The following is a 25719-nucleotide window of genomic DNA, read 5'->3' as shown; positions in this document are numbered from 1 at the left end:
GTTACTCCCAGGTACAGGGTTCCTGTGCAGATCATATAAAGAATGGAAAAGTATGGAATTTGAATTTCATAATATCCAAATAGTCTGGGAGCTGCACAAAAAGACGAGAAATATTGTTATACAGTCGCAATATACATTTCAGTTTTAAATCCACAGCTTTTTTACATAATGTTATATTTGTTATTATTGAAAATAATCTTCAGTTTCATATTACCCAGACACAGACAGACAAGGGCAGTCAAGAAATTAAAGTCTGGAAAACTGCAATTTTTATATGAAAATTATGTTGGAGCCCTGCAAATAGGGATGAGAATGTCATGCTTATCAAAAGATTAAATAAAATACAATGCATACTGTTTGATGACTAAACAATTATGCAAATAGCATGCATATCCTGTGAATTCCTGTTTAGAGCATCTGCAAATGCAGATCAATGGTCAGTGAATCGGAGCATCCCTTGTCCCAAAAAATGAACTCAACACTATCTGTTTCCTTTCTTTATCAGGGTTAGCTATAAAGAACGTAACAGGAATTGATTGGAACTAATTCTAATCCATTATTGATTTGACCTTCACCAGCGGACCTCTTGTTTTTAAATATCAAATTATGACACAAATGTCCAAATAGGAAAGATGTGAAGTGTTGATATTGTGCATCACTATTTACTCATTTGAAATCCATGCTTTCACCTGCCACCATGTATCTTCTTTCTGTAATGTGCATTTCAAACATGTAACGCTCAAGATCGCTGTAGTATTATGACAGATCTCGACTTACTGCGGCTGTTATATTGGTTTTAAGGAGGTGGTATGTGGATGTGGTTGATGCAAGGTTGCTAAATATATCCTTGTGTATGTAACAATAAAAATGGATAGCCACCCACCCAAAACTGCCACACAGGAAACTGGGGAAAATGCAAGGGAACAGTCTTTGTCTTAAACTTTGTTTTCCACTTAGATAGGGTACTATTTATTGTTTGTTTTCTGTTGACTCAAATTCAAATAATTTCTAATATTGGTTAAAGCTTCTATCACCCAGAAGGTTGCACTGAGTACCTGGGACGCTACCTTTTGCTACTTTTGGCACATGGATTCCGGCTTTGGGTAGCACCCTTTTTCCTTCAGACTGTTCCCTGTTGTTTTTCACATTTCTGTGTGGAGTGCTTTAAACTATGATTTTGGGATGGTCAAAGTAATTATTTAGCATTGGGCACCTTGAGTATATATAAACCATGCTCGCAGGTGTTGTATTCAGCAAACCTCGATTAAATAGTATTTGTAAATAATTTGTATTGTTTGTTTTGAACTTGCTTGGAGTATCAGGTGGGTGGAGTTAAATTTAGAACAATACACTGAGGCAGAAAGTTGACGACAGAAATTTAGCTGAAAGTCAATTTAACTTTCCTTTGATAACCAATTGTTCAAATCCACCCATCTTGTACTCCAAACAAGATAAAACACTGAGAATTATTTGCAAATAGTCTTCATCCTAGGTCTGTGTTTCAGTCCATTGAATGCTGGTGTCTGTGGTTAAATCCCTCTCTCATCTCTTTATTTCCCTCATCTCCAGTCGGTTCTCCTTGCTCCTCTTATCTTTGTAACTTCTATTCCTTTCCCTCTGTGAGTAACTTTGAGTGCAGGAGCCCCTCTCTGCCTGGCCTGTACTGCTACTGTTGTGTGTTTGTGTCTTTTGCCTCCTGATATTCTTTACCACATTATCATTTTTGCCAGAGGTGAGAAAGACACCTCTTTTTGTGGGAATTCAACACTTTTGAAAGAAGCTTGATTGAGTGGGAGGCAAAAAGATCTTTCAAAACTGTAGACCAACAAGACTCCTGGATGAACATTGATGGGATGTTTAGTAATGATGTTGGCAGTGAATTTGTGTAGTGTCAGGAGGTCAACCCCACAGGTAAAGTAACCACAATACATCAGAGGTTACTGTCATACTAGACTACACCCTGTGTGACTTTTACCACATCACTCTCAGCACCTTTCAAAACGTGTCTTGAAACTGAACACACCCATTTTAATTTCCGGCTCTGCGTGCATCAAACACTAAAACACTGTTATTGTTTTGTTGGCATGTTCACCCAGAAGTGCCGCTCTTTTGGAGTGACCGCACACTCACATTAGCACTCAAGCCCGTTTTAGTTCACTATTCCCCTTTAGCATGCTCTACAAGTTGAACTGTTATCACTTTACTAGTGTAGATGACCTGTAGTACACATCTTATTTTCTGTGAAGGGAGTGAGTGATCAAGTTTATAACAAATTGAGAGAAAGTAAATGCTAATTTCTATAGCATAACTATTATAGAGTCCATTCTTTCCCCACAATTTAAAACAATTAAATTCTCCTAACATGCTGAAAAAATGACTTGCCCATGTTTTGTCTAATTTTACTCCTGCATGGGGAGTGTGAAGTAACAGCATGGGATATCTGAAATCATCTCTTGTCACCTACTCCAGTGCAGTTACCTTAAAGTGAAGCCCTGGCAGAACTCCCTGAGGAGTTCACCCGGTGTTTTGAAACAGTTATGACCTTTGTCACTTGACTTTTTGTTCTTTCCCAGTTGAGTTTGAATTTAATCACTGCATGGCCTTTTTCCAGAGTGCCTTTAACACGACACAGATTTGTAACTTGTTTCACATCTGGGCCGCTTTGCAGAATCCAGATTGGAGGGTTGGCTGTCCATTCCCAATCGTGCTAATATCAAGCGATACGGATGGAAGAAGCAGGTACGTTGTGTTCATGTTGCATTTCCTCTTTTCACCTGCATTGTGTTGTACTCTCTTGTGGTTTGCAGAGATATGCTGCTAACCCCTTGAGTGCAATATCAGACTTCCTCTCATTGTCTTTTAAATATGTGTAGTATGTGGTGGTGAGCAGCAAGAAGATTCTGTTCTACAATGACGAACAGGATAAAGAACAGTCCAACCCCTCAATGGTACTAGATATTGAGTAAGTATGTTTTGTTCTTCTCATCTGCGCTGTTGACCTTAAATATTCCCTTTTCCTTGTAGCGGACATTGTCTACCAACACTTGCAGAATGCCAGAAATCCCCCTGAGGACTTGATAATAATGTGTTAATTACGGCTTATCAGGGAGGCCGTGTTGCAGGGGGTTTTGTTGAGTTTTTTAGTGTTAATAGTGCTACTGATTGCTAATTGCTTGTCATCCTTTGCAGCAAACTGTTCCACGTGAGACCAGTCACACAAGGAGACGTGTACCGAGCTGAGACAGAGGAGATTCCTAGGATATTCCAGGTAAGAGGCTCCTTCTTTGTCCTGGAATTGTTTTTTTTTGTTTTTTTTAGATTTTCATATTTGCTTCCGGCCAAGTCTCTTCCTCAACACAGACTGTTGACGTCCAAATGTCAAGTGGGATTCTGTGAAGCTCTGCTCAGCCTCAAAAGTGCTTATTTTAAGACAAGAGTTTCTAACAATGTCCTCTTTCTGGAAATATTCAGATTCTGTATGCCAACGAGGGAGAGTGCAGGAAGGAGGCGGACATGGAGACAGTCCCTCAGGGGGACAAGACCAACTGCCTCCCACACAAAGGCCACGAGTTCATCCCGACGCTATATCACTTCCCTTCCAACTGCGAGGCCTGCTCCAAGCCTCTGTGGCACGTCTTCAAGCCTCCTCCTGCCCTGGAGTGTCGCCGCTGCCACGTCAAGTGCCACAAGGACCACCTCGACAAAAAGGAGGACGTTATCGCCCCTTGCAAAGGTAACGTGCCAACACTCTTGGCTTTGGCGGTCTGAGCTGTGAAAATAGACAATTTTATTTTTTCAAGAAGATGAGCTATCATAGAATCTGTAAATCTGTGAAGGCACTTTGCAATGAAAGTTGAATCGCTAATACAGAATTTATTGGACCTTATCAGTGTTAGTGATATTCACAATGACTCTCGGAGAGTTTGACTTGTACATGGAAAATAAGTTATTTGCTCATTTTATAGCTTATTACCCAACAATACTAGGGATGGGACGATATTCTTATGTCACGATATGATTTGATACGCGATGCGGGGTTCACGGTTCGATACAACCATGATACGATATAATAAATACATGTTCAGTGACAACAAAGTATGACTGGCGTTGGCTTGCTAGAATGTAAACAACAATTTAAAAATGTCATTACAAAGTGTAAATAATATAATTTGGATGGAGAGCTTGTGAAATTGTGATTGGCAAGCCGTCTCATTTGTGATTACTACAGCAGAATAAAACAGCTAATATTGCGATTCATTTTTCTGCCCCACGATACACATTTTTGTATTGCGATACATTGAATTTTGATATATTGTCCCATCCCTAAACATTACTAATGCAAACAAACCTTTTAAAGCTATGAAATACATGTAAAACCCATGTTAAGCTATTACATAATGTCACCGTGTCAAAAGTTCAGTCGGTTAATCTGGTTCTGCAGGAAATGTTGTCAGTCTAATCAGTCAGTTCATACACGGCCAACAGTAGGCACCGTACTGCAGTTACGGTTTGGTGCTTTTATACAAATTAAAGCCTTTATTGTTAACTTGCTCTATGAGGATAGCAGTCTTCTTTTAAGGACACAGATTAGTGTGAGGTTGTGTTTCTCAGAGGTGCTTCTTTGATCTGCAACATCCTCCCCTCCTCCCACCCCCACAGTAAACTACGATGTGACCTCTGCCCGGGACATGCTCCTGCTGGCCCTGACCCAGGATGAGCAGAAGAAATGGATTGGCCACCTGGGCAAGAAGATCCCCAAGACCCCACCATCCACATTTTCTAGGGCCTCACCTCGTACCATGTCCACTCGCTCTGGAGCAAATCAGTCCTTCCGCAAGAACCCCAAAAGCATCACAGGAAAGCCAAGGTAACTTTACAATCTGGGCCTTACATCTGGGCTTATGAGCCTTTTTCTATGTCTTTTTTTTTTCTCTGGTAGTGTATAAATAATCTCATTTTTCCAGTCACAATAATTTTCAAATAGCTGCAGACAGTTGCATGGCATACACTAGGGCACTGTTGTATTGTTTTAGGGAGTTAGTGAGGGTGCGCTGTAGTCAGAAGTCTTATTTTATCCCATCTGGTGGACTGAGATGTGGTCAAGTCAGTCACATGACCTGCTGTTTGTCTCCTGTGTTATAGCAGAGCGCAGTCCAGCCTCCAAGCAGCAGACACAACATCCAGCACTTGTTGACAGCAACTTCTCCAGAAAGTCTTGATGTTTTAGACTTTGTCCTACAGTTTTAAACTTGACTATTTATTAATTGTGTTAATGGGTGTTTCTAACAGCAGACACTGTTCTTGGTTGGTTGGTTGGTTGGTTGACTCCTGGGTTATTCTTTCCAATTGACACTTGGGATTCTCATTTTTCTAATTGGCACTAATGTGTTGTTGGGTTCAGTAACTAACTCTCAGCCTCAGTACAACCCTCCCTTAGCGTTTGGCCCACATTAAGGGTTTTGCATTACCTCTATCCAACATGATGCAAAGGTGTCGATGGTGTTGCAATGTCTGTATACCAACTTCTCTGTTGTATGTTAACTTAGATTGGGTACTAACCAAGTTAGAGATGTCTTGCCTTCTTTTACTGGACACCTGTCTCTGTTCTTTCTTCCAGCTAACCATCTGAACCATTGGATTCTGTTTGGACTCAATATTTTTCCTCCTCCCTCCTTACCCATCCTCACAAAATGGAGTATCCTGTATTACGTACAAAAGTCAATAAAAAAATAAAAAAATAACCAGCGCTGGAAAATCGTGACACTTGTCAGACACAAGGCATCAGGGACATTGAGAGGCCTGTTATCCGCTCCTTCCTCCAGACTCAAGAGTCCCCCTCACCAGACAACACACACTTGCAGCTCTCCATATCCACCAGAGGATGGCACACTCATCTTTAACCAAACGATGGACCTGGACAAGGGAGACAGAGGGACTCATGTCATGGGTACATACTCCATATAACCTGACAGTCATGATGGGAATGGGAAGGTAGAAGGGGGTTTTGCTGGGACTCTTGCATGTATGTACGTGGTCAATTGAAGGTACTGTCGTACAGGAATTGGCTTAATCTGCAGTGAGTGGGTGTGTCTCAGGGGTGGAAAACAAATATGTATTTTGTATTTTCTTTCCCCACCTGACAGATACTCAAGCTAAATGCAAGCATACTTCTGTTTCCAGCTAAAAAATGACTTTGATGCCTTCATCTGATGGACTCTGGTGGCCTTTTTGCCTCTATTCTTATTACTCTGCAAGTCAGTTATCAGGGTTGGGGCAGAGTATTGGGAAATGAGTATTAGATGTTTTGAGTATTGAGTGAGGAGCATGCAAGATCATCATTTAAATCTATGCATTATTTTTATTATTATAATTATTTTTATTGCTCCAAGCCATAAGGAAATTCCATTGTAATGGCATATAGGAGACCTAAAACTTAATTGATTTTTTTTTCTGTGTGTTCATTGGGTACATTGTTTCAGTAATATTGTTTTTTTTCCTTGTATTGTTTATTTTTTGTAATGTATTGCCTTACATTGATTCATAGATAAATGGTTCAAAAGGAAAACATTAAGTTAACAAATGTAAAACTGCACTGTTTGAAATGTAAATTATTTGTAGAAGACTAAACAGGTGTAGCATTTGGCCCACCTAGTGCCTTAACGTTTGGATAATGATTTTACTGCCATATCTGTTTGTGTTTTCTCCAAAACAAGACAAATCTTAACTCTTCCATCATTTATTTTTTACAAATTTTGCCACGTCTGTGGTTTTATCAGAACTTTACTTCTCTGGTTTGAGTATATTAAATATATATATATATATATTAGATTGCCTCTTTATGGACACATTGCAATAGAGTTAGCGTGTCAAAACAAAGTCCCAGACTCCATTATCATATGACAAATTTCGGGATGGTGAACCTAAACCAAGGCTAAGAACTGTGTCAGTGGCTGCCCTTGTTAACAATTACAAGTTGTTTTACTAATAAGGTAATGTCCCGTTAATGCAAACACCCCCCTTCCCCGTGTACATAATTAGAGACACAAGGATTATGGAATACCTCCGCAATAATCAAAATGGGTTTTCTTTTTTTGTTCTGAGTTTTGTTTCTTTCTTTTCTTTTTTTTTAACATTTTTGTTCAGTTGAAAAAGCACTGGAACTATGATCTACTCTTATTTTGTCTTGGATGAATTGCATGTTTAATTGCATTGGAGGCCGCACTGATGGATATGTGTCAATAAACATATCTTTATCATTCATTGTGTTTCTCCATTTGTGCTGTGGATAAAACAGGGGTTTCACTTTTTGATTCTCAGATCACCTATAAATTCATGCACCACCACAGTAATGTACAGAGAAATCCAGGAAGTTATATATTCATCTGGTTTTGAGGTTTCCTGCAGCTTCAAGGGCCATTTTCATTTTTATGGGAACCGGCTCGAAGTGTTCTCGGCTGTATATAAAGCTCAGAAAAAAATGTCCAAATCGTATTTGTAAGGGGTTTGTGGATCTATGGTATTAGTGGCGATTGGACAGTCAAATTGTTTATGATCTCAGTGCAGTCTGGGTGGGTTCTCAGCATCAGGCAGGGTAGTAGATGACAGAGCGAATCGATAAGTTTTCAGCGTGTTGTTGCAGCGTCATTCTGTTTGAATGAAGTTCAGACTAGCCAACTCTACATTCGCGCCCCGGTGGACTGAAAACGAGGAAATAGGGTTGAGGAAATAAAAGTGGCCAAATATGCCAGTGTTTACAGGTATGACATGATTATAACACAGCGCATTCATTGTACTGAGATAATATTAAAAAGTATGAGATCTTGCACGTGATTTAGTCCAGTGATCACTTTTAGCATGTTAGCTTAGCTTACGCTAGCATGATATGCAGTTAGCAAACTAACGTTACTTGGCACTTTTTCAGCCTGGCTAGGCCATAGGGAGTAAACACTCTGCCTGTGTTACAAAAAGAGTTTTTCCAGACAGGATAACATACATCACCATCATGTTGCTATAACTCTGTTATTGTCGGTTAGCTGAGTTTGCCAAATATGTTCATTGGAGTCAGCTGCCTAGCCAACTAGCGTTAACCGGCATCCGACTCACAGAAAGAAGCTACTGTCGCTAGCTAAAAGCTAGCTAACATTGCTAGCTAGCTAGCAAACTAACTAACGTTAAGTTAGGTAGTTTAGTTCTTTATAGTCATTGTTTCTAAACACAACGCAACCCCGTTAGTTGTATTGTTGTCAGTCTCGGTCATTTACTTGTGTAATGTTGTATCAGTTTATGATTTATTGAATAACAATGCTTTGACAAGTAAACAGAGTGTTAGGTAGCTATGCTAACCAGGCTAGCCAAATGAATGTACAATTTTTCAAGCTTTCCAGTGCAGTTGCTGACTGTAATCACACTAGTATCAGAATATAGACAGCATGAGTGTGCTGTTTTAGTATTACAGTAACATTATCTCGCTTTGAAGTGGTTAATCAGTCGGCTTATCGCATAGAATCTGTAACCAACCAGCTATACTACTTATTAGCTTCTACTTCATGCTCCTAGCTAGACAACCAGGTCGATTGTGCATTTGCAGCTGAATTGTTAGCTGCCTGTTTGCATGGAGCAGTTCACTACATGCTGTGTCATACATGATCAGTTTCCCACCACTCACCCTGTGAGCAGAGGCTAACTCAAGGACCTGTGCTGTTTCTCCGTTTCTATTAGTAAATGTGAAATGGGGCAAGGAGAAGTTTGATGCAGTGGAGCTGAACACGGAGGAGCCACCCATGGTCTTCAAGGCTCAGCTCTTTGCCCTGACAGGAGTTCAGCCAGAGAGACAGAAGGTCATGGTGAAGGGAGGCACTCTCAAGGTACTCGCTCACAAAAACAACAGGCAGGCCTCTGCGTCAGAAGTGCTTGTGACCAAAACACAAGCACTGTATTGCATGTTTTCTTTTATTAACAGTTAACAGGAGCTAATCAATGTCTGGTCTCTGTTCTAGGATGATGAGTGGGGAAACATCAAACTGAAAAATGTGAGTATACAAGTTCTGCTTAAAAGCAAATAACGCATGGTTTGGTTATCTTGTTCGTTTATAGAACGGTACCACTTCACTATTTATAACAAATATGTGTGTGAAGTTGACGTATTCCTGTTGTCTCTTAGGGAATGACCCTGCTGATGATGGGCTCAGCAGACGCCCTGCCTGAGGAGCCTGCAGTCCGGCCCATGTTTGTCGAGGACATGACTGAGGAGCAGCTGGCCTCAGCGGTGAGTTAGACTAAAGATTACCAGCTGGCCTGAAACAAATATGGCCATTATTGTTTTTTGCAGTGGCTGTTTAAATGAGATTTCCTCAGATTTTCACTTATGCTGACAGTATTATGTTTGGCAAGCAGTTTACGTAATAAACTAAATGCGTACGCCCATCAGCGTGCCAACCATTGGAGGGCATCAGCTGCTAAAGAAGATTTTACAAATGATGGTCAAGCAGTAATATCTTTGTCAGATGAATCCTTACTTGACAGTAAGCTATTTACTAATTAAAAATTCGAGCTGCAGTCAACAAGGCATTTTGTTATGTTGTTGTGAATGTATGTCAATATTTGCAAACATTTTTACTGAGGAATCGAACCCAAGGAGCAGTAGAGACTACAAACTGCTGTAATTTGATTTAATATTGTCTTTGGCTTCTAATATGTTACACTAATAGAGTATTGCAGTTAAAACACCATTATCTGACTATTGGGAAAGCTACAGATACAAAACTGTGGTGTAGTATTCCAAACAACCAAACAAACGTCTTTTTGGATGTATTACTGTTTTGTTTGTGTTTACAGAATCACATTGAGACCATAGCAGCAGATATTCCCTGATCTCTGCAATCTCTTTCATACCTACCTAGCTTTGTGTTTATGTTTTTTTTTAAATGCTTAGCATGTTTTGCTGGTCATTCTGTGGGTACTGAGTTTTATTATCTTGTTCAACCTTATTAATGGTTTCAACCACTATGGCTTTTTGAAGGCCAATACATCTTTAAATTTAAATAAATATACCTTATAAATTTGACCATTTTTATGTCAAAGAGTGTTTCCCCCAGAATTGTATTCTTGGCAGGGTAGAAAAGCCCCTTAAACAGCATTCAGGCCATCATGTGGCTACACAAAAAAATATATTCAATGGTAAAGGAAACTCTGGGATACATTAAAACCTTGGAATGAAAAATTAATTTTCAAAAAACCGAATTGAAAAATTAATTTTCAAAAAACCGAATTGAAAAATTAATTTTCAAAAAACCAAATTGAAAAATTAAATGATAGATAACGTGCAAAGATGATACATTTAACTGCAGGTTTTACAAACTGTTTTTTATGTAGCCGTGGTCAGACAGGAACCTCCATCATATTGGTGGTGGTCAACGCTGACTGGCTGATGTCCTATATTTAATAAAAGGCCAATATCGGCCCGATATATCAGCAAACCGATATGTTGATCTTATCCTAGTATCCTCTATGAGAAAAAAAGACCATGCATGATGATACTTTGTTAATAACTGTAAATGGAAGAAAGAGGCTGCGTTTTCCCTTGTTACCTGTGGAGGAACCAACCCCTCTCTTCTGGTACTTGCAGATGGAGCTGCCTTGTGGGCTGACAAACTTGGGAAACACCTGTTACATGAACGCCACAGTGCAGTGTCTGCGCTCTGTGCCAGAGCTCAAAACTGCACTCAGAAGGTGGGTTTTTCCTCTATTACCGGGTTCCTTAGTCCTCTAGCAATTGAACGACTGCATTTCTGATCATAGAAAGTAAGAATATTCAATAAAATGTCATGGTGAACTTTGGACGTTCGTTGAAAAGTCACAAGAAATTTAGAATACATTTTTCATACTGCTTTTTTTTCTGAATGGTATTGCAAATAACGGTGGGACAATTGAGTATATCTGTTTTTCGTTTAATTGATATTGTCATGGAGAGTGATTTCCTAATGATAGTGGTGTTAAAGTGGTGCTGTGATTTACAGTAATGAAATATGTTCTATTTGAATTCAGTTTATTTATATCCATTTCTGTGTTTTTAGCTGTGATATGTTGATTTGTTTTCGCTAGTCCTCATAAAACATGAGCCCCTTTCACACATGAAACCAGTAAAATTGCCGTTTTAATTTTTCTGGTAAAGGTAGCAGTTTCTGTTGTTCACACAAGACATGATAGTGGTTTGTATTTCCCTCCTACAGTTCGACCGTAGGAGTTCCTACTTGTGCTGTTAATTTTATGGCATCGTTCACACATACGTTACTAGTAACGTTACGTCTTGAGCAGTGAAATTGGCAGAACCGATTTACTGGCATTTCGGCGCCAGCTCCTTTCTACACATGACGGCGTGCCCTTACATTTAGGGGTTATTTTTTGGCTTTGCTTCTGCTGAAATCGTCTGTCTCCCCCTACAGGTATTCAGGTGCTCTGCGATCCTCAGGGGCAAACGCACCATCCCAATACATCACAGCAGGTTTGAGGAAATTCCCAGATTAACAAAATATAGTGGATCAATTCCTTTTGAAAGCTCGGGTAATATATTAAACTTGCTATTGCAAAATAGATGAATATGCTTTTTGTCCTCGCATCCTCAGCCCTTCGTGATTTATACGAGACCATGGAGAAGACCTCGTCCAGCCTCCCACCCATCATCTTGCTGCAGTTCCTCCACATGGCCTTTCCACAGTTTGCCGAGAAGGGAGACCAGGGACAGTACCTCCAGCAGGTGAGCGGCTCTTCACCGCAGTTGTGCACTCCTTGATGCTGCTGAGGGGGGCGAGCTGGAGGCTGAAGCTGCTCTGTAGCTACACCAGCATGGCGTGGTGTTTCTGTGACACTGAAATGGATTTAACCGCGATTTGTGGATTGTGCCTACATTCTAACGCTAGACTTAGAATGAGTGCAGTGACAAATGTTCTCCCTTGTTTGCTCCTTTTCGCTTATTCCTCTGTTCTTTCAGGATGCCAACGAGTGCTGGCTGCAGATGATGAGAGTCCTTCAGCAAAAGTTGGAGCCACTAGAGCCAGAGACTCCGATGGAGGTAAACACATCTTTTTTTCTTTTAATATTTTGTGATGAAAGGATGACCATGACATTCAATCTTGTATGTTCAGACGGTTTAAACAATAACAGCCTAAGAGTGTATAAAACATTCCGTCTCTCCTTTTTGTCTCTGAACATCAGACCGACACCGAGAGCGGAGCCGCCTCTGCCTCTACGAAGAAGAACTTCATCGACCAATATTTCGGCGTGGAATTTGAAACCACGTATCCTTGCAGTCTGCTGTCGTTCAATCCAACCATCTACGTTTTATTTACCGGTTCACTGGGGTTTGACTCATTAAATTAGCATCTTATTACAGATGAGTGTGTGAAATGTCCTAATTGTGTCCAAATGAAGAATGAATAAGCTAAGGTCTCCCAGAAGGAGTGTCATATTGCTCCTCCAGGCTTTTTTCTTAACTGCCCTCTTGCCCAGTATGAAATGCACAGAGTCGGAGGAGGAGAAGCCGACCAAGGGCAAGGAAAGCCAGCTCCAGCTCAGCTGCTTCATCAACCAGGAAGTCAAATACCTTGCCACAGGACTAAGGCTGGTATGTATCAGACTTGAACAGAAAAGCAGCTGAATACAATTTGGATGTGTGGGGGTGATGTGCTTTGTGAGCGATGTGGCCATTTTGCGTTGAGCAAGACAAATCAGACGCACCTGGGGTAGTTTGGGTATTTTAAACCATATGCACGTTATATTTTTGCCCAGGTCTAGTGAGAACGGAAGGAACCACACACACACACACACACACACACACGGAAACTGGCACATGGGAGGTCTGTCTCCATAGTAACAGGGATCTAATCATGTTTCTGTCCGTTTTTCTCTCTCCAGAGACTGCAGGAAGAAATTACGAAGCTGTCTCCATCCTTGGAAAGAAATGCCCTGTATATAAAATCTGTAAGCTTTTTCTGTTTTTAAATCTTCCTTAACTTGCTTAGTTGAAAGAAAATGCTGAATGTCTACCATTGAAATGACAATGTTAACACTGAAATGTATGTATTTTGTGCAATTTTAATCCCCTTAGTCAAAACTCAGCCGTCTCCCTTCCTACCTGACTGTTCAAATGGTCCGTTTTTTCTACAAAGAGAAGGAGTCTGTCAATGCCAAAGTCCTTAAGGTCTGTGTTTTGATGTTTTTTTGGAATTTGCAATGACACTCGAGGTCCAGCGTAATTGCTCATTTTTGATAAGGCTCACTATAATTGGTCAGTTGAAGCGTAGTCTGAAATGTCATTGTTTTTATTTGAAGGATGTCAAGTTCCCCCTCATGCTGGATGTCTATGAGCTGTGTACTACTGAGCTGCAGGAGAAAATGATGGCAGTCAGGTCAAAGTTCAAGGAGGTTGAGGACAAGAAGCTGGAGAAACAGCAGCAAAAGGTAAAGTGGACTTATACCCATCTAAACTTCTTTCTGCCGTTTTATGCATAACTTACCCGAGGAGCACGCATTTAGCTGTGTAATTGTCAGCTTTGTACAGGGTCTCACACTTTTTTATTTGTGTGTGTGTGCGTGCGCAATAGGTGGTGAAGAAGCCAGACACGGTGAAAGAAGTGAAATACGAGCCTTTCTCATTCCCTGACGGTAGGTTCCAACATGACGCTGCCATTTTCCCCTGCCCACACCTTTTTAAAGGAACAATCCACCCTAAAACTCAATTTATGTTTGATGTATTCGTGTGGATATCTGGCCAAACGTAGATTATGTGATGTCACTTTGAGATATTTCCAGCACAGTTACAATGGAGTTTAATAGCAGAAAAATTTTCAACTATCTAAAACATAAATGATAAACGTCAGTCCTTCAGAATCAAAGCAAGGGCTTCTTTCTAGACTCACTGTTTTGAATTGACTTTTCAGCATACAGGGAAAAACCCATCATAGCAGAGATCAATTTCTCTACCGACAGTGGAGACAGCCTCAATAGACCATAATGCATTGCAGCCACAAGACGTGGCGTTTTGCATAAGAGGCGGATCTCCGTTTTCCTCGACTGGAAGAACTCACTCTCTTGCTCTTACTATACTATAGCAATTGCTCTCTACACCTAACACGTACGGACTGCATCAATTTCACACCCGTTCTCTGAGGGTTGTCGAAAGTCATTCTGGGTAATGTAGGAAATCACGAACTGAAGTAGAAGTAAACTAGGCAGGTTGAGGGAAATTGGGTACACCAAAAAAGTAAATTCTAGCACTTCATCACAAAATAACTCCTGGAATGCATTGAACATCACAAATTCATGATATCTAACAGTGTAAAGACGCTATGTGTGAACACAGCCATCCAAGGGTGGATTTTTCCTTTAAGGCCTGCTACACTATACTCTACTATAAACCATAGTCCAGGGCCAAAGAGGAATTGCAACACCACGTTTTTTTTCCCTGCAGACCTCGGTTCCAACAACAGCGGCTACTATGACCTGCAGGCAGTGCTGACACACCAAGGCCGCTCCAGCTCATCAGGTCACTACGTGGGATGGGTCAAAAGGAAAGAAGGTAACCGTTTCATGTCCTTTGCCGGCAATATGCTGTGATGTATTATTCAGCCTACAGATGTGTCACGACAGATAGACCGTGCCACTGAACAGTCTGCACAAAACACAAAAGCACACAGGAATCTTAAGCGCGAAGTACAGAGATGGTCTTAATGTTTTCTCCGTTTCTATCGGTTCCTCCCTGGCACAGATGAGTGGGTGAAGTTTGATGACGACAAGGTGAGTGTGGTGTCTCCAGAGGATATCCTGCGGCTGTCTGGCGGTGGAGACTGGCATATAGCATATGTTCTACTCTACGGCCCCCGGCGACTGGAAATACTTGACGAGGAACAGTAACTGCAGAGGGGATCCTAGAAGACAAAGACAGCATCCAACAACACATACAAAATGCCATTTCCAAGCACTGTCTGCATAGATGTGCAATAAATCTGGGTGTCTTTAAAAATTTGATGACCTTAATTTTTTTTTGTTTGTTTTTTGTAACTGACACAGATGCTTGTAAAACAAATTCTCTGTCAAAATGGAGTTAAATATTCTACCAGAGTGGGGTTTGAAGGTGGAGACACGAAAAGAGGCAATCTCTGGACTGGATCCTTGAAAGAGGTTTTAAAGTCTAGCTCTGCAGTTTCATTAAATGTTTTATACACATTGTATATTTTTTAAAGCCTTTGGATAAGGTGCTCATGTCATAAAAGCAAAGTATTCCTCTGTAGTCCTTTAACTAATCAACCTGTACAGAAAGTCTTGGCCAAGTTATTGTCCTTGGAGATATCCTGGCTTGTATCTTTTCAGATCAGATGTATTATGGACATTTTCTCTTACCACTGTTAAAACTCGCCCTTATTCACCTGTTGGCCCTCTGGGAAATTTAGGTTCAATCTCAGGTCTTTTCTCAAGTCCCCGGCTTGCATCATCTCCTGTAATTGTTCTTAAGTGTATTGACAGCGATGAGGTGCTTTCCGCCAAATCTTCACTAATGCTGTTTTGAGGGAAGTGAGTGGGGAGCTGGTTCAGAACGTGAGTTGAATGGGTTGCCCTTGTGGTGAACCGTGTGCAGTTAAACGAGTTAAAAGACTTGAGATTCAACCGCGGTTTGCTTGACAAGCCTTGCACATTGTCCTTGTTGGAGTTTTACATCTATGCTCTTACATGATGCTATGCTTCACTTTCTTTTCATGCAGTTTTCCTGATCACCCTGCCGCAATGTGTGAGACCTAACCATCAACACTCTGTAATAAGTTATTGACTGATGGCTTTTCATAGGTGGTGAAAATAAACTGTTATACCAAAATGTGCAGTTTTCTTTCATGTGAGCTTGTGGTCAAAATGAATGGAGGTGAAACAAAATATTGTTTATTAGAAAAACAATCTTTATTGAATTTCCTACGGTGAAAAAGAAAAATTCATTTTGGCTTCTATACAACATACAAAAATTTCAGTTTCCAAAATTTTTGGGACAAAAAGAGCGTTGACACAAGGTAATATTAAAAAGAACATTTAGGTAACTGGTGATCTACTTTATGCCTCATTGAGGTTGTCGGCGATCTGGGAGAATCCAGCGGCGCTGAGGGCGGAGACCAGGTTCTCCACGGTGGCCTGCGCTCCCTCTCTGTCCTGCCAGGCCACAAGCAGCAGCTTGGCCTGCATGTCAACGTCTTCACTATCTGTCTCAATCTCCCGCATGTCCGCAGCCTTCATCTCCAGCTGCCCGGCCAGGGTCTTCCACTGGGCACCCAGTTTGGCTGCTATGTCATCCATCTGCTGGTTCGTCACCAGCTTGCTCTGCATGCTGGGACCTGGATCAAAGACACAATAATGAGTATATGAATTAAATGACCACTTTTCTCTGTCTGGTTTGAAACGGTTGCCAGACTCTTGATCCAAAGTTAATCTTAAAAAAACTCAAAACAGAGGGACAGAAAGTGAGTGGACAAACGGGGGAGGGACAGATGATCAAGAGGTATCATGTCAAATGAGAAAGTGACTATTGGAACTCACTGTCATTGCTCTCTTTGAGAAGATTGTCTCCATTGTCGTCGTCATCCTCCTCTCCTGTCTTGATCTCTTCAGAGGGGATGTCCTTCTACATGTAGGGAACCGCAATCACAATATCAGTGGGTTAGTCAACAGGAGTTGTGTGCATTGTGCTGTCTTTATATACTGAAGTCTTGTACTGAGTAATGCTGTTTTTGGAATAGAAAATTCAATGAACACATCAGCAGGTTTAGCCTATATCAAACAGGTTTTGCTCACCGGCAGTTCTTTGGCCAGTTTGCTAACCATGCTGTCCAGGTAGTCCGCCAGGCTCTTGAACTTCTGGTTGGTTGGCTGAAAGAAGTGCGGACTCCTCCTGGACAGCAGCCTCAGAGCGCGCCAGCCATAGTTTGAGTTCCGCACAACTCTGCGCAGATTCACAGGAAGGGAGGGAAAGCAACAGAGAAGATATAGATAGATATTTATTAGTAACTGGGAGGAAAATTGGGATTGAGGTGACGGGTGCATCTTGGACTTTCAAAAGTGCATTAGGACAGAAGGAGATGTCGAGTTTTATAACACTGAGTCAGTTATAATGCACACATACTTGTACTCGTCCTCCACCATATTAGCTGGGTCAGCCTGTTCAATCGCCTCCGCAAAGAATTCGTCCAGAGATGGCATGAACTCCCTGAGATGGAAGAAGTCAACATGTAAAAAAAATGATTCTGATTGAGAGAGAAGGTGAACACAATTGCAGTAGGCGACAAGTTGGCTTATTAACCACATGCAACGCTTTTCTGAATCACTGACCTGCTGTCTGACTTGCAGGCCTCCATGTTGTCATGGTTCAGGTTCCACAGTCTGGTCAGCTCGTCACTATGAGAAAACACAAAAGAGATCATGCTACAGGAGTTTGTTCATGGGCTGTTGCTCAGCAATCCTAATATATTTAAACTCTTTTGATCTCTAAGGGAGAAAACTGTCTCTCCGCTTGCCTCCCGATAGCGAGTTTCACAACTGTACTCGAGGGTACTTCAGTAGGGTGGATGCTTACTGTCACTGGGGCTTGAACCTGGGCCTTCTGGTTCAATGACAGTCTCCCTAATCACTACATGTTGCCCAGCCTGCTATAAGACTGCTTACTTTCCCATGAAGATCTTGCGGTCCGGGCCTTTTCCCAGGAAGTCTTCTGGAGCTTGTCTTTTCCTGGTGGGCCTCTTGGGTTTGTCATCTACCGTCCTGTGAGAGAGAGAGAGAAAATAAAGTCAGGCAAAATGTCTCATTGGTACCCTGGTCCCGGCTGAACCACCATATTGAATCAAGAGGAGTGATTTGCCATCACTAACATCATTATTTTTCCATACCTCTCTTTCACAAAGCTTGGGCATCCCTCATTTTTCCAAGCGTTCCAGTTCTCCTCTGTGTTGAGGATATGCTATGAAAGATGAGAGAGATTGCTGTGGTCAAGAAGTCTTGAAGTCACTAAATTAGGGCTGCAATGATTTGTCAACTTCATGATTACACTATGTAAATGTGTTGATTTTGTGTATTCAAAACCAGTTCATCAACATGCTTTAAACAAAACAAGCCCAAACCCTGAGTGTACATAGGAGGATTCCAAAAATAAATGTGTGAATGTGAACATGTACAAAAAGGATACCCGTTTATTAATTAACACCACCATTCATGGTAACATCGCTTACCTCAACCATGGTGGCAAACTTGTCTCCATCAGGAGGGATCTCTCTCAGCAGCTACAAGGGAACAGTTACAGAGAAATTAAGGTTTGCTTTTCTCCCTGTTGGACCAACACCATTTGCATAAAAAAAATGCTTTTGACATGATTCACAGAGAGGTAAACTGAAACGGATTCGGTTTACCTGTGTTTTGATGTTATGCCTAATGCTTTATTTGGCAGTTATCACATTATTAGTTGCTCCATGCATATTTATTTATACATTTAACATTTCAATTACTTGCATTATTTGTATTTGTGACAAGAACTGGATTCAGTTCAATTCATTATAGTGCATCTTCTCTTATAGAAAAGATCCTAGGAGGCATACGTGGGATGAGGCATATAATTTATGGTTGACAAGTGCAAGTTCACCTCTCAAACTATGTCAAATGTAATCATCCTTCTCAGCATCCTAAAGGCTCTAATAAAATAAGACATTTTACATCATGAAAAAAGGTCAGAAGTTAGCAGTAGCTAATCTCCTATGTTCAAACGTTTGTCAGATACAACAGTGAATCATTGCAAAGGAGAGAAAGGAGAGAGCGGCAGTGGAGTGGCTCCGGTGTTTGTTTGTTTGTGTGTGTGTGTGTGTGTGTACAGTAGAACCAGCCAAATCACCAGCACAACAGTGGAGAAAAGGAGAAAACCCAAAACAAACTGTACAGCTCACAAAGGCCCATTCTAGTCCTACCCAAGCCTTGATTACTTACAACCCGTTTTTTTACAAACCTTTTGACAACTATTTTGCCCATTTCATTCCAATTCTTCCACAAGACAGATCGACAGACTGTGTGCAACTGATCAGCAGGGTGTCTACAAGCTCCATCATGTTAAATTAAAGCCCTTTTTAATGCCAGTTAGAGTGGAATGTAACACCAATTTGACAAGTGAAATGGATGTGAAAATGAAACCACCTGATAGAACTCCAGCTTTTCTAAGTCTGCATGACTAGGCTGATTTCTCACCAGAAACATGATTTTTAAGACCTCTAATACTTAAACTAAGACCTAAAATAATAATCTGCAACTTTTTCATATAAATAAATGTCTGTTTTACTACTCTCTATTGTCGATTGATACCATACAATAGTGATTCAACCTATACCCAGTTCAATCCAAGACCTTTACAGGCCTCGAGGTTAGATAATATAATTTAGGACATCTTAAGACTTTTTCAGGACTTGCAGAGACCCTGACACGTGGTGAGAGCATAAGAGCACTCTTCCTAACACTGAAAATCAATCGGATCATTAAAGACACACCTATCAGAATTAGTTAATCTTCACACCTAAACAGATAAGTTAATAGAAAGTAAGTGAGAAACACATTTTTATGGATTACAACAACTACCAGTATGTGTGATCTATGTTAATGAGACTGAGGTCTGACCTGGTAAACCAATTTGGTTGTGTCTTCAATCCACGTAGTCTGGTCATCATTCAGAACGCAGCTGGAGCTGTAAGAAGACAAAGAGATACCGAATATGAACTTCCAATAATTGGCGATTTAATGGATTACAATTCCTCTGTTCCTGTTCGTTTGGACAGATAGGGCTTGAACGTTTGTTTGCTGTACTACAGGGTCAAAGGCTTCACCTTTTGAACTTGACTTGGCCCTTCAGGTACTGGAAGAGGATGAGGTACTGCAGGAGGATGTGTCGCCTGAAGTTGCTGTCGCTGAGCTGCAAGTCCATCAGCTGGAGACGAAAAAAGAGCAATGAAAAACAGTAATGATTTATGCTTCTTTACTCATAAGCACTACTGGACATATTTAATAAAGATGCAATTTAAGCATTAAAAAATAAACACACTTAAGCAAACAGGTATCCATTTCAAGAGGCGGTGTGGAGGTTAAGAACCCCACTTTACTAAGTGAAGGTTGTGAATACTGTATTGTCCTGACATTTGAGCATTATTTGAGCGTCTTGGAAAATAATGTAACAAATGATGTAATGTATTATTCTGATATATCAAAAAACTGTCTCAGTGCTGAAAAAATATAGGAGTACTGGATTGATAGTAAACGATTTTTCTCACCTTCTCACTTGTGAGAAACTTGGCAAAGTAGACGTGTTCTCCTCCAGATGTTCTCAGCTCCTCCAGCTTCCTCTTAGACGCCTGCATGTCATCCAGCTTGTAGCTCTTGAATACTGCCAAGGTCTCATCTGAGTACTGGACAGGACAAACAGGAGCTTAGCTTACATTGGCGCAGTGATATTATTTTTCAGCATCTACTGTGGTATTTGTAACGACGATGTGACAGGTGTAGAGGTGATCAAAGGTGATGAGCAAGGGTATCTGATAAAGAACTGAACAGCAAAACACAAAACTCTGTCTGAATAAATGTTGAGGTGCGTTACCTTGAGGAATGTCATCCAAGAGAATTTATCGTAACACTGCACTGGGTTTCTGAAGTAGTCCTGCAGCGTCCAGAACTTTCTGTACAAGTTGTAGTCGATTGGAATGGAACTGAAAGTAAAATTTGATTCAGTGGAAATAAACTTGGAGAACATTAAATTGGGACAAGCCAAAGTGTAATATATCAAGAAGCATGGACAAGCCTTGTTGTACATTTTAGAGCATGACCGTTGTTGTGTCACTTACCATGGTGCAGGTGCGTCCTCCTCTCCCATTTCTCCCTCCTCTACCTCCATACCCTCCTCCTTTTCTTCTGTGTGCTACAAAAGATTGAACCAACAGATACAGTTTGACTGAAAAATCTAGATTAAGTTGCTTACAATCATCACCATGCCTTAGCCCTTTACCTTCTGTCCAAGAGTACTTTCTTGTTCATTTTTGTTGAATACTGTGATGTTGTCCAGATTGAACTGACTCTGCAGATTGAGACCTGGAACAAACACAAAATAGCAATACATGCATAAAGGGTAAGAATAATAAAAACACGGTTGAGGAACATGGTGGCTACACATTCAAACTGACAATGATGCCTTGCATTACAAGCGCTGTCAGTAGGCATTGTCTGGATAACTCATCTCAATTTTTTTTTTGGGCTAATTAAACTACAAAAATCAATGCAATCAACTAAATTAAACTAATTATGTCAAGTGGGTAAAATCAGTTTGAAACTTGTTCTTGAAGCGAGATGGGTACATTAATCAATTTGTTTGGATGAATTATGAATTCATGCATACAAAATAATTCAAATGAGGTTACGAATTAATAAAAACAAGGGAACGATATGTACTTGAGCTGTAAAATTAATCAAATCGAGGGCAGGAGGTCTATCTTGTAAACACACAACGGCATCTTGTGCCCTCAATCTGGTAAACCAAGGTCTCATCATTTAATGTTTTTTTTTCCTGCAGTCACTCATGGACTCTGCAAGTAAAAGATATCAGTCAGAGAGACTGGTTGCCTGGATCCAGGCAAAGCAAATAGGTTTTCAAACAGCAACCTGGTAGCACATCAAAACTTGGTCAAAATTTGCATGTGCCCAGCTCACACCATATAGAAATCACCAACTGATATTCAAAGATTATCTCATTTTTCTGATCGGTAATAACTTTTGAGCCTGAACCACTGGTCAACTTTCATGACACTGACACTGAGGCCTGCCAAAGAGCCAAATATTATGTTAAGGAGATCAAGCTCATGTCCCTCCCAGTCCTTACTATTGAAAAATATATGGCATTGTGTTTTTATTTTGTTAAATCAAAGACAACATACACAAAAGGTCTTCTCACCTGATTTCTCAGACAGAGGGAAGAGGCGGGCCAAGAAAAGCTGGATTCGCCCACAGAATACCGTATTCTGGGATTTGGACAGCCTCCTCAAGAGATCTGCAGAGATGGAGAGGTGTGTCATAGATGTGTCATATGCCTTTTAAACCTTTTATGAAGTCTTGTGTGTTAACTACTAGAAACAGGTACTATCCTTACCGTTACACATCCTCAACAGGTAGTTCTTCCCAGCAGTGTAAAAGGAGTTCTGAGAGAAAGAAAGGAAGCATAAACATGTGGTATGATGATCAAACAAAAGGCACCTACAGAAATCTGTTAATGATTTAGAGTATGCTGGACAAAGACAAGTGGTTTTACTAAGGGGCTATAAGGGAAAGCTTACTTACCGACTTCCAGGTGGAGACATTCTCCTCAACAAAAGAGAATATCTTGTCACACTGGTCGAGAGGAAGGCAGTCCAGCACGTCTCCCAGCAGAAGGAAAGGAGTTGTAGCAGAGCAGATACCTGCATGGAGAGGGGGGAAAACTCAGTATAACTACTCTATGAAATCCAGAGAAACCAAAGCATATGCGCAGAGGATACTGAAATTGGATGTTAATGATTGCAATGGGAATTTCATATAGTTTGTGATTGCATTATTGACTGCCTTAAGACAACCGAGTGAGCTACCTACCCTCTGTAACTGCATCAATGCTAAGGTAGATGAGAGCCAGGTAGTCATCGCAGCTTGCCTTCTGTTCAACCTGCAAAGAAAGACATGGAGCAATTTCAGACTCTCATATGGCAACAACAATCTAGGTATGTTAACTTGCCATGTGTATGTGTATGTGTAAGACTAAGGGCCAAGCGCTCATTTACTTACAATCTGATCACCGAGGACGCCCCTCAAAGCTTGGTCAAGTGTGGTTTTCTTTTCCGCCTCACTGTAAAGGACAGGCAGACAAGTCATAGACGGGTGAGGTGAATTTTGACGTTAGGTTACGTGAATTGCTAAGCTACATTACATTCTGAACAATATGTACAGAAGCTACTTACTTTCCAGGGATCTGGTTGAAAGCATTTATCAAAGGTTTGCTGGTTTTTACAGCCAAAGCATTTGTGGCCGATGCCTGTGTGTGAGAGAAAGAGGGAAGGCGAGAGCATTTCAAGTGGGAGAAAATGCAGCATTGGAAGCTTAGCTAGGCTAACCTATTAACGTTGGGTAGCTAACATTTGCTAACTATGATAGCAAATACGGACAGAAGTAAGCAGTAACTAGCCCGCCATCTACGGTATTCATCGCAAAATAAGCTATACAATAACCAATATTTTAAATACTTTAGACAATTCAGTAATTTTCTCACCGTAAATTTGTCTTTAGCGTCGACAAAATTAAATAAGGACGGCGACATCTTTGCACAACAATATGACCTGAGAGACTGCTGAACTACTTCCGGTTACTCCGGCTGGGGGCGCGTTCAGGAGCTCTTTGACTCAGAGTGTTTGTTACTGTTTGTTACACGGCAACCAACTACTGGTAGAAACAACTGTTGCTAGGTTCGTTACTGCATTACTCGTTACTTAGTTCATAGTTCATCAAGTAATCTTGCATTACTTATTACTCCCTGGGAGCAGTAATCCGTTACACAACTCGTAGTATTAATTTTCCGTTACCTCTCCTCAATTTGGCGGTTGCAAGATTCTGTAACATTCAAAAATAGGGATAAATTAATTAACCCGACTCATCCAATGTTCTTGTTCTTTGCTGATGTAGTCAAACCACAGACTTTCACTACGAGAAAGTAAACTTTTCTAAAAAAGAAATGAAAAAAAGGTAGTAGTCCTAGAGGTGGTGCTGGATAAAAGAGTCATGAAAAGTGGTTCAAAAAAGGATTATCCGCACACAGGATTAGAGCTCATTTCTTAATACTTTATTTAATGCAATGCAACGTTTCGACCCCAAGGTCTTACTCAGACAAACCTTTTTTTGCGTTTTGCCTTTGCGCTTACCTTTTCACCTTTTCCAAAGTAAGTAAACAAAGACAGACTAAAAACCCTCAAACATGACACTATCCCAGCACATTTTCCCATCTATCTATCTATCTATCTATCTATCTATCTATCTGTCTATCAATCTATCTATCTATCTATCCATCTCAACTCACTGTAGTCCAATTTGGGCCAGATGATGGCAGTGTTGTACACTATAGATACATGGACACTACATAACCTATAGCATGTCTAGCTGTCAAATCACATGCTGTTGTTGCATTCACACACACACAAACCCTCACTGTGTGGCACAAATTCTGTAGCTACTTGAGGTTATATAAACCTGAAACCAACCGTTTCCTGGCAGAGATCCCTATAGCATTTTACAGAATGAATGCACATGCAGCTATACCTAGTATTGTATTTTAATAGTGCGTTGGCTCCATGTATTTCTCCTTGGTTTTAAGTTTACTTCCATTACATCCTCATAATGATCTATGATATGGTTCAATGTGGACAGTTAGCTTTGCTTCCAGGTCTCCAAACCACATAATTGTCGGTCAGTTAATGGCCTGTGGGATGTGTCATTAACTTTAAGTTAGGGTTATAGGGTTTGGGTCAGGCGAGGGACAGGGCTAAGGTTAATTTTTGGCATTCAGTGGGTATGGGTATAGGATTTATGTGAGTCAACAGACGCTCATTACTGTGAGTCTGTGTGTGTTTTTATGTGCGTCTGTGTCTGTTTGTGAGTGTGTGCAATTCCCATGTGATGTGTGCATGCAGTTAAACAGTGTGACTCTACTGATCTGCATGGCTTGGATTCTCTGATAGGATCTAGTCTTCAAACAATGTCGTTCGGCACATTAGAACCAGCAGGGCATTACACTGTGACATTAATCATTAACTTTGATAGAACCAATCTGAACATTGTGAATCAGTTGATCTGTGTTCCATTAAGGCTTTCACCAGTAGTTTCACAGGTCAGGACCTCTGAAATTGCTCTCACCCCGGGACAGTTCACCTTCCACGCCCTCTTACAAGTGTTTACAGTTATGCAGTTGCACAGGCTGTGAACTGAACCTGAAGGTGTTGTGCTGATGTTCAAAAAAAAACACACAAGCTGTGAAAATGAAGGCCAGGAGCGTCAGCCAGAAACAGCTGAGGGATCGTTTTCATTGTGTCTGTGTGGTCGCAGTGGTCAACAAAGAGGGAAGCAAGAACTGTTTTGCCCTGCAGTTTTGATTGGCACCTTGTTTCTCGTACGCAGAGTTCTTTCTCAGTTTGCGATGATAATCTGGCCCAAGTAACAGCCAGTTCCTTTTTTTTTTTTTTTTTTAAACTGCTCACTACATATCTGACCACGGCCCCCTCCCATCTGACACAGCATTTATTGAAACTGTGCCAAAAACTGATGAAAAGCAGAAAGGGAGTGAGCGTGGTGAGTATGGGGTTGCAGATAAGGACTCAACACCAGTCAGCAGGGTGAATGTGGAGAGGGGTCGAGTCGGGGGAGTGGGGTTAAAGACAAGTTAGAGTTACGGTTAAAGACGAGTCCTATTGGGCTTTATGGCAGCCGGTGCATGTCCCTTTAACGTATTACTATTGATTTTTAAAGTGCGACTAAAGTACACTGATTTGCCATCACAGAAACTGAGGGGAATCACTAAACTCAGAGGAGTGGCCAAAATTAAAGGGTTGAATATTACACTGTTAAATATTGAACTTGCCACTTGGTAAAAATAAGTTCAAACCAGGTTAAGCC

General features: G+C 40.8%; 3 protein-coding genes across 5 annotated transcripts in view; 2 read left to right on the top strand and 1 right to left on the bottom strand.

Annotated features, from left to right (window-relative positions):
- Nucleotides 1-7260, top strand: part of rock1 (Rho-associated, coiled-coil containing protein kinase 1) — a 36207-nt gene extending 28947 nt beyond the window's left edge. The window contains exons 28-34 of one of the 3 annotated variants that reach the window (XM_071910839.2): nucleotides 2669-2739; nucleotides 2874-2962; nucleotides 3190-3268; nucleotides 3472-3733; nucleotides 4660-4867; nucleotides 5143-5212; nucleotides 5618-7260. In XM_071910839.2, coding sequence (XP_071766940.1) covers nucleotides 2669-2739; nucleotides 2874-2962; nucleotides 3190-3268; nucleotides 3472-3733; nucleotides 4660-4867; nucleotides 5143-5194 — 761 coding nt within the window. In that variant the 3' untranslated portion in view covers nucleotides 5195-5212; nucleotides 5618-7260. Of the gene's footprint in view, nucleotides 1-2668; nucleotides 2740-2873; nucleotides 2963-3189; nucleotides 3269-3471; nucleotides 3734-4659; nucleotides 4868-5142 lie in introns of all 3 variants that reach the window. The other 2 variants (XM_071910841.2, XM_071910838.2) reach the window with 2 other exon arrangements.
- Nucleotides 7261-7604: 344 nt separating this feature from the next.
- On the top strand, nucleotides 7605-15862 carry usp14 (ubiquitin specific peptidase 14 (tRNA-guanine transglycosylase)). The gene is made up of 16 exons (XM_071910850.2): nucleotides 7605-7757; nucleotides 8719-8864; nucleotides 8997-9029; nucleotides 9161-9265; nucleotides 10625-10728; nucleotides 11442-11500; nucleotides 11622-11752; nucleotides 11987-12067; nucleotides 12211-12293; nucleotides 12505-12619; nucleotides 12910-12975; nucleotides 13103-13195; nucleotides 13327-13455; nucleotides 13599-13659; nucleotides 14465-14572; nucleotides 14762-15862. The coding sequence occupies exons 1-16, from the start codon at nucleotides 7742-7744 to the stop codon at nucleotides 14905-14907; spliced, it is 1476 nt and encodes a 491-aa protein (XP_071766951.1). The 5' UTR covers nucleotides 7605-7741; the 3' UTR covers nucleotides 14908-15862.
- Nucleotides 15863-15920: 58 nt separating this feature from the next.
- Nucleotides 15921-23408, bottom strand: thoc1 (THO complex 1). The gene is made up of 21 exons (XM_071910851.2): nucleotides 23330-23408; nucleotides 23022-23095; nucleotides 22849-22909; nucleotides 22660-22729; nucleotides 22372-22490; nucleotides 22184-22232; nucleotides 21989-22084; nucleotides 21050-21132; nucleotides 20889-20962; nucleotides 20645-20753; nucleotides 20322-20456; nucleotides 19881-19981; nucleotides 19675-19741; nucleotides 18252-18302; nucleotides 17913-17983; nucleotides 17692-17787; nucleotides 17359-17424; nucleotides 17153-17236; nucleotides 16825-16972; nucleotides 16570-16654; nucleotides 15921-16367 (listed from the first exon to the last, which is right to left on the bottom strand). Exons 1-21 carry the CDS (start codon nucleotides 23375-23377, stop codon nucleotides 16090-16092), a joined length of 1965 nt encoding a protein of 654 aa, XP_071766952.2. The 5' UTR covers nucleotides 23378-23408; the 3' UTR covers nucleotides 15921-16089.
- Nucleotides 23409-25719: the final 2311 nt, after the last annotated feature.

This window comes from Centroberyx gerrardi, chromosome 13 (assembly GCF_048128805.1).
Source record: "Centroberyx gerrardi isolate f3 chromosome 13, fCenGer3.hap1.cur.20231027, whole genome shotgun sequence".
In the NCBI taxonomy this organism is placed as follows: Eukaryota; Metazoa; Chordata; class Actinopteri; order Beryciformes; family Berycidae; genus Centroberyx; species Centroberyx gerrardi.
Note: the sequence above shows the minus strand (reverse complement) of the source record. Positions and strands in the feature narration are given on the sequence as shown.